At 35.5% G+C, this 8,971-nt stretch overlaps 1 protein-coding gene across 6 annotated transcripts in view; it reads left to right on the forward strand.

The window, feature by feature from the left end:
* Positions 1-8,030, forward strand: part of CCDC138 (coiled-coil domain containing 138) — a 139,805-nt gene extending 131,775 nt beyond the window's left edge. For all 6 annotated transcript variants that reach the window (XM_032419466.1, XM_032419468.1, XM_032419469.1 and 3 more), the window contains 2 exons: positions 5,302-5,440; positions 7,543-8,030. In XM_032419466.1, coding sequence (XP_032275357.1) covers positions 5,302-5,440; positions 7,543-7,708 — 305 coding nt within the window. In that variant the 3' untranslated portion in view covers positions 7,709-8,030. The remainder of the gene's footprint in view (positions 1-5,301; positions 5,441-7,542) is intronic.
* Positions 8,031-8,971: the final 941 nt, after the last annotated feature.

Genomic DNA, 8,971 nt, shown 5'->3' on the forward strand with positions numbered 1-8,971 from the left:
GTTCCTGACTGTAGTGGAAAAGCTCTCAGTTTTTCCCCATTGAGGATGATATTAGGTGTGGTTCTTTCATAGGTGGCCTTTATGATGTTGAAGTATGTTCCATCTGTAACTACTTTGTTGAGGGTTTTTATTAAGAATGGATGCTGTATTTTATCAAATGCTTTTTCTGCATCTATTGAGAGGATCATATGGTCCTTATCCCTTTTTTTTATTAATGTAGTGTATCACATTGATTTGTGAATATTGGACCACCCCTGCAGCCCAGGAATAAATCCCACTTGATTGTGGTGAATAATTCTTTTAATTCCTTATGGTTTTCTTAAACTTTTTTTCTTTAGCTTACTTTATTTTAAGAATACAGTATATGATACATATACCATACAAAGTATATGGTTATCAGCTATTTATTTTTGGTAAGACTTCCGCTCAGTAGTAGGCCGTTAGTAGTTAAGTTCTGGGGAGTCAGAAGCTATACACAGATTTTTGATTGTGTGGGGTTGTGGGGATCAGCACCTGTAAACCCTATGTTGTTCAAGGGTAAACTACAATATATATTATTTTATTAACTTGATATCAAGAATACAAATTATCCTTATTTTGGATCTTTTTTTGATGGTCTTCCATATCTTGATTTCTTTCTAATTATTTCTTCTTCTTTCCTAATTATTCCTTTGCATCATTTTCATTTGTATTGTTTATGATTATCTCAAATTTTTATGATAGTAATCTAATTTTCAGCTATATCATTTCAGTTTTGTGATTTATCAGGGTTTTTTTTGTTTGTTTTTTTAAGTAGGCTCCATACCCAGTGTGGAGCCCAATGTGGGGCTTGAACTCATGACCCTAAGATCAAATTGGACACTTAATCAACTGAGCCACCTAGGCCCCCCTAAGTATGTTTTTTAATAGTGGTTTTTAAATTCTCTCTTTTTAAAATCCTATTGTTTATCATCTTTTCTTATTTTATTGACTAGCCATGTTTTTGCTAGGTATATATCTTCAAAACTCTTATGGAAATCTGTTTTGTTTTTTGAGTTGTGTTTTCTTTTACATTTGACTGTCTTGTACATTGCTATAATCCTTTCTTATTGGTTGATTGACTGATTGATTGATTGATGTAATACATATGCCAGGTTGCCATGCTCCTTCTAATCTTGTTCTTAGGTGGACTTCCTTGTCCACACTTTCTGTGTGTCCTCATAGAAGGCATGGGGCACCTTCTTCTTACCACTATAGCCAAGTCCAGTTTTCTCTTCTCCCTTCTGAGCTACAGTTTAAAAGCCATTGTCCTTAATATATATGTTTTTTCTGTGCCCCATGGGCGTAGTGATAACATGCTGTTAGATTCTCAGGACTGTTCTTACTTCTGAGATTTGACTAAATATCTTGTTTGGGTTCATTTCACCTAATTAGGAAAGTGGGAGGTATGAATATCCTGTTCCCATAGAGAAATTCTTTTGGCTTTAGAGTGGCTTCCCAGTGCAGTGTGTATTTAGGAATGTTATTTTCAGATCGCTCCCCCTGGCAACCCATTTCTCTGTTTTCCAGTCAGAAGATTGAAAAGGTAACAACAGCTGTTTTGTTTGTTCTTCCTCAGGTCTGGGGGTTATTAGTAAGAATTCCCAAGGTTTTGTCAACCCCAGTATATGATATGGAAGAAGGGTGGTTAAGGTGGGCTAGAACGCTGGCCACACTCCTAACTCTTCTCCACTCCAGAATTTTACGTTTATATCCTAGAACATTTCTTAAGGTTTGTGACTTTGACTTCTGCCCCTTTTTTGGTTGTTATAGGTAAAGTTTTTTTTGGGGGGGGTTTTGTCTTAAAATTTTTGATTCTTATGACTAGGTATTAGGGGAGAGAAATTCTCTCAAGCAGTTTTATCTTTCCATTTTAATGTAGAAATCAGTGAAGACTTGCTAAGTAATTTATCCAGTGTTACATGAATTTTAGAAGACAAGTCACCTAGCCTATTGGGCCTTCAATTTTTTTTCCCCACTTTTGTACTAGCCACCTTTATTCAAATTGAAGTTCTTCTAAGGTTAAAAGATGTAATGAATTTGAACATTGGAGTAAGTTAAAACTGCAGTGTTTCAGTCTTAGAGTTAAACCTAATGCAGTGCATATAAGAATATCAGAATTTCCTTTCTTTTTATGTCTTTTTCATAGATTTAAAACAATGGTTGGAAATCAAACCAGTGAACTTCTTTTACTTCTAAAAGACCTTTACAAGCTTCACATTTTAAATATGCTGATATATTAAAGTTTTTGGTTGGTCTTGGCTTTTTTCCATTATAGAGGTCATACAAGGAAGTTCACTTTTATTTGGCAATGTTTACTTGGGGCTTTTGGTAATAACCCTTAAATGTGTGTGCTTTGTTCATTCCAAGACTTGATTTACATATAAAATATAGTAAAATAAAGGAAGATACACTCTCTTTCATGCCACTTTATACAATTAATGCTGGGGTTGGGGCACCCATCCCCCATGCAGTTGAAAATCTGTATATAACCTTTGACTCCCCAAAAACAACTACTGACAGCCTACTGTTGAATGGAAGCCTTTCTGATAACATGAACCGTTGATTAACACATATTTTGGGGGATTTTTTGTTGTTTTTTTTTAAAGATTTTATTTTATTTATTTGACAGAGAGAGACACAGTGAGAGAGGGAACACAAACAGGGGGAGTGGGAGAGAGATAAGCAGGCTTCCTACGGAGCAGGGAGCCCAATGCGAGGCTCGATCCCAGGACCCTGGGATCATGACCTGAGCCGAAGGCAGACACTTAACGACTGAGCCACCCAGGCGCCCCAGATTAACACATATTTTGTATGTTACATGTATTATATGCTGTATTCTTACAACAAAGTAAGCTAAAGAACATCATAAGGAAGAAAAAATACATTTCCGGTACTGTACTGTATTTATTGAAAAAAATTTATGTATACGTGGCCCTGTGTAGTTCAAACTCGAGTTGTTCAAGGGTCAACTGTACAAAAAACCATTATAACTTTTTTATGTGGTTTTTAGGCTTTTAAATTGAGAACATATCGTAGATCGATATTGTAGACTGTAGGGGGGTTAAGAAACCTCAGTGGACTTTCTGGTAGTGACTTACATGATTGTTCTTTATCCATTGATTTAAAATCTGTTAGCCATGTAATATAGTTACCTTTCTTGTTCAGAGTTGACATAAATCATATGTCTCAGGATCTGAAATAAGAAAACTGTGTGCAGTTTTTTAATGAAGCTGCTTGAAATTTCAGTCAGTGCATTTTTAATGATTTGTAGATTGGGGCACCTGGGTGGCTCTGTCCGTTAAGCCTCTGACTCTTGATTTCAGCTTAGGTCTTGATCTCAGGGTCGTGAGTTCAAGCCCTGTGTTGAGCTCCATGCAGGGTGCGGAGCCTACCCTACTTAAAAAAATAATAATAAAAATGTTTTTTGTAGATTATGTGTGCTGTATTTTAACCTACATTTTCATTCTTTAAGAAGATCCTGTAACTGAGATACATACATGTGCATGTACACACACACATGCACACACATGCACACAACACATATAGACACCCAAACATGCACATGACTTTTGGTGAACTAAGTGTAGTCCGTACTTGGGTTAGACTGCTGTGGGGAAAGTATTACGTTTTTCCTCCTACTTTTTACTACGTGGTAACGTGCAGAGGACAGGTGACCACTGTCCTCGTGGTCCACTGCTAGCATGTAGCACCTTTCATTTTCTGTTATCATAACATTGCTCTGACTTTACTAGTGTGGATTTTGTTGGTTTCATTATTGAATAGTTTATTTTACTCAGTAAAGACAATCTTTTAAGCTGTGCTTATGGATTCAAAAAGAATGATGAATACAAACCTATCATATTTCAATGTCCTTTGTAGTTACTGACTTATTTATCTGTGTGAAATAAAGTCCTGTATTCACTGTGGGAGCCTCTGAATTTTACAGAGGCTTTTTACATAGGAATTTAACTACTTTAAAAGCCATAATTTATTATTTTTCTATGATTTTTTTTTCTTTTCAAGCTTTCCTAATGACCTATACTAGTGATTTACACCTTACAAAACATTTTTATGCATTATTGTGTTCAACTAATAACCACTTTAACAGATCTTTTAGTTTTCACTATTGCAAACTTTACTGTGGCCCTTATTCTCAAACCTTTGCATACATTTGATTCAGACACATTTTTTAGAGGCAGCATTGCTGAATCGAAGGATATACCCACGTATAAGGCTTTTGATACAAATTTGCCAAATTCCAATTATTTTATTCCTACTGAGGTTGAATATTTTAATGAATATTTATTCATTATTCATGAATATTTTTAATTTATTTTTATTTTTATTATTTTATTCCATCGTGATTTCTTCCTTGTGCCCTTTGTTCATTACTAAAAATATTAAGTCCATCTTTTTCTTACTGATTTATAAGAGCTTTTATTTTTAACAGTATCAGTCTTCTAGCAAATACATTACAAGGGGATTTCCTCCCAATGCCTCTGCTTCAAGTTTGACATTTCCCTTTTGTTTTGCTTTTGTCTTTCAGAGCTTTTGCCTTTTAAGTTTTGTAATTGTTTACATAGACATTAAAATATTATATTTTGTAAAATTTTTCACCTTTTACGAATCTTTTCACCCTTTGACTTTTGTGCTTAAGAAGTTATTCCCTAGCCATTGATTATGTAAATTGTCATAACACTCAAACGAAATTCTTAAATGTAGGTTTTTTCAAAAATTGCTATCCCCAAAATATTTCTTATTGCTAATTATTTAAACTCAGCCTACTGGGGCGCCTGGGTGGCTCAGTTGGTTAAGCGACTGCCTTCGGCTCAGGTCATGATCCTGGAGTCCCGGGATCGAGTCCCGCATCGGGCTCCCTGCTCAGCAGGGAGTCTGCTTCTCCCTCTGACCCTCCCCCCTCTCATGTGCTCTCTCTCTCAAATAAATAAATAAAATCTTAAAAAAATAAAAAATAAAAAAAAATAAACTCAGCCTACTGCTATGAACTTTTTGAAGAAATGATCTTCCCCCATTCTTCCAAACATGGGATTTCTGCTAAATACTGCCTAGTGGAAGTTGGATATTAGGGAAAATAGTCTTATCTTTGGTTTGCGTTGTTCAACAAGAGCCAGTGGAGATTTTAATTTTTCAAATGATGGTATTTTTGCTCCAAAGTTTAAGTATGAAAAGAGTGAAAATCCAAATTAATATTTATAAATTGTTATTAATTTCCTTTTTAGCTACACCCTAACAGTAAAGCACTGGTGATTTGTTTTGCAGAATCCTTGCAGCCTTTCCTGGAAGCCTGTAGCAACACTTTATTTTTTCGTACTTGCTCTGTGCTGCTTCGAACCCCTAAGCTTGATCTTCAAATACTAGAAAAGCTCAGTATTATTCTGCAGAAACTTTCCAAAATCAAGTAAGAATTTTTTTATTTCTAAGATTTTTTTATTGAAAGATCTCTTATTGTGATCATTTAGGCCTTTCTGAATCCTGTACTCATTCAACTTTATTAAATCACAGGTTGCAATAAATGTAGAATCTTGAGATTCATGAAATATTAATGCATGTCTAAGATACATGTACTCAGTGACAGATGAGAATTAGAGCGTTCATCTAGGAATGTCTTGTTTCTGTAGTTCATTTCTGCTAAACGAACCTTAGGTACCACAGAGTATGCAAAACTAAAACCAGTTTTTAGCAACCAAGTGGTAGTATTAGAGTGAATTACTGCACACTGATACTCTGTAATACCACAAGTGAAAATAATAAAAGATATTAAAAGTTTATCTGCAGATCCTGTTGATGTATTGAAATGAATTTAGGGACTGGGAATGAAGCAGGTAGAAGAGATTTAAAATGATAACTGTTAACTGGTTTATTTTAGGAAATAATTATGGGCTTGTTATGCCACTAATTTGGATTTTATTGTAAGAATTAAGGGCTTTCCTTTTGCATTTCTTCTTCTTTCCCCCGATGCAAACATTGATATAACCAGTTATTAAATTATAAATAAAGGACATAGATTTTAAGCTTTATTTTCCTAATTTTGGTAGTGTCTCGTGTTTCTTTTGAGGCAAATTAAACACCAGTCTCATCTCATGTTTATAACAGTAAAATTTTGGTTTTGGTTTAGCTCCTCTGCCCCTTTCCTTTCCCCTCACCTGTAATTTGCATGGTAGTGAACTTAGGTATTTTACCAGACCTCGGTGTACTTGAATAGTAAATATAATCAATACCTCTTAAAATTATTTGTAGGTGTGTGACAGTGGGTCCATATGTTCTCCTTGCTGCCTAGCACACAGTACCACACCACAGTAAATTATTAATTGTCGAATTGTAACCTCATACTCAACTCAGCAAGTTTTGGACTGGCATCAGTTAAGCTTATCAATTCTTTGCCTTCCTTCACTTGCAGACTGTACCATGGTTGTCTTGATTTGTATCCGGTAAATTCTCAGGAAGACCTACTATAGTTTACCTGTGGTGTCACAAAGCTGCAGTAACATTATTTAGGTTTAATTGGGTCTTAGCTCTTAATTTGTGGGATTTTTTTTTATGTACTCCCTTGAGCCAAAGCATTTTACTATTCTTGATGTGTGTTATAGTTTACATTCTGAAATGAATGTAAATGAAGAGCTAGAACAAAGCTCCAGCAGGAGGGCTGGGAATAGCTGATGTGAGTGCAACAAGGTCTTAAAGTAAAGCTTTAAAACCACAGAGATGTGAATTGTTTTGTATTAAGTGGGTGGTTACATAGGTTATTTGATAATCTCTTTCAAGAGGTAAATACATGGAGACAAGGAAATAAGAAACATATTTTCATAGTCATTATTCTAAATGACTGAAAATGAAATTACTGACTGATTATTAGAAGGAGGACGGCTGAAAAGGTATTTTGGAGCTAAGTCAAAGGTAACCTCTGCTACTTAAGATGATTAAGTATGGTTTTTTTCTAGCTGTGAGGAAAAAAAATATTCTTAAGCATTTTAATGGTGACTAGGGTGCAGTTTTCAGTATTATAAAGCATATTCTGCATATTCTCGTCTTCCTTGAATACTTTTCCACTTTATTTTAATTTTAATTTTTTTATTATGTTATGTTAATCATCATACATCACATCATTAGTTTTTGATGTAGTGTTCCATGATTCATTGTTTGCGTATAACACCCAGTGCTCCATGCAGAACATGCCCTCTTTAATACCCATCACCAGGCTAACCCATCCTCTCACCCCCCTCCCCTCTAGAACCCTCAGTTTGTTTTTCAGAGTCCATCGTCTCTCATGGTTCATCTCCCCCTCCAATTTCCCCCCCTTCATTCTTCCCCTCCTGCTAAGCTTATCTCCTAAAGCCCGTTTTGTTTGTCTTGGCATATTAATCCTTTAGTTAACCTATGTTCTGCACTATGTCGAAACCAGGTGCCATTTGTCCACATTTACAAGTAAATGATCTCTCCTTGTCATTTCAGATAAACTCCCTGAGAGTGTGCAACTAAGTTAATGTACTTGTTCTCTTACAGGAGTAATAAGAAGCTCTTTGAACTTTTTACTATTCATCTGATGCTTCAAGAATTACAAAGGACAACACATCCAGAGCATGCCTTTCTCTGTATTAACCTAAATTCAACTCTGTTCAATTTGGGTTTGACAAAATACAACTCCTTGGCCTCCAATGCAAGCCATTAGACTGGCTTATTATTATTTCATAATAATAATGTGTGTTGCTTATTTGTAAGATTGTAAAAATTACCAAAGTAACTAAAAGTCCACCAAGTAAAGTTATCAGTAGCATCATTTATCATGAAAAGTAGATTTTTTTTTAACTTTTAAGATGAAATCTATAGAAGCTGTGGAATTTTTGGACTGTTTCAGTTCAACTAAGGTAGTACTTACTAATGTACAAAACGAAATTTCCAGAATTAATGACAGTGGGATTACTTTTTGTAAGAGTGTTTTAGGGAAATTTTTAAAATTATGTGATTATTTGGAATAAAATTGGTGTTTGTGTGGGAAAGAGGATTAGATCATGTTGTCATTCTTTCTTAATATATTAGCAATTTCCCCTTTCAGAAGCAAAAGTACATAACTTTTAACTTGCCATCTTCATATCATAACTTTTGTATCGATCCTAGATTCACAAAAACTGATTTTTTTATTGTGCTGTTCACAGGGTACTTTAAAGAAAGAATTTTTTTCTATTTTTTTCCAAAATAATTATCACCAAGTATATATGTACAACAAAAGTTTAAAAAAAAAACTGAAAAATAGGCAAAAATATCTTAGTCCCATCACCCAGGGATATCTCTTGCTACAGCCAAAGATGAGTGAAGTAGCCACAAGTCTGGGTGAGGTAGAGGTGGTGGGACTTTGGGCAGAATACTGCAAAACAAAGAAGAAGGAGCATTGTCCTAAACACTTATAAAATTATGATCTGGTGGCGCCTGGGTGGCTCAGTCGTTAAGCGTCTGCCTTCGGCTCAGGTCATGATCCCAGGGTCCTGGGATCGAGCCCCACATCGGGCTCCCTGCTCTGCAGGAAGCCTGCTTCTCCCTCTCCCACTCCCCCTGCTTGTGTTCTCTCTCTCGCTGTGTATCTCTCTCTGTCAAATAAATAAACAAAATCTTTAAAAAAAAAAAAATTTTTTTCAGGAAACTTTTGGTCTCTTCAAAAGAATATAAGAAAATATGCTATTTGTGAAGCAGAAACAGAAAGCTGTAAAGAGAGAACAGACTAAGGTGAGTATGGTGATGCTTATAGGAACTAAAGAATGCAGAAGCAAAAGTGGACAGCAGACACTTCAGAAAACAGAATCAGTGTCACACACACACACACAAAGCAGCTCTCAGAATGCAGAGCACCTAGAGATGGTACCAGCAAGCGAGTGGACAGCCAATGGTAGGACAAAGGTTGGCACTTTAGCATGGGGTGTTTGATGTTTGTGAAAGGGAA

Source organism: Phoca vitulina, unplaced genomic scaffold, assembly GCF_004348235.1.
Source record: "Phoca vitulina isolate PV1807 unplaced genomic scaffold, GSC_HSeal_1.0 scaffold22, whole genome shotgun sequence".
Taxonomy (NCBI): Eukaryota; Metazoa; Chordata; class Mammalia; order Carnivora; family Phocidae; genus Phoca; species Phoca vitulina.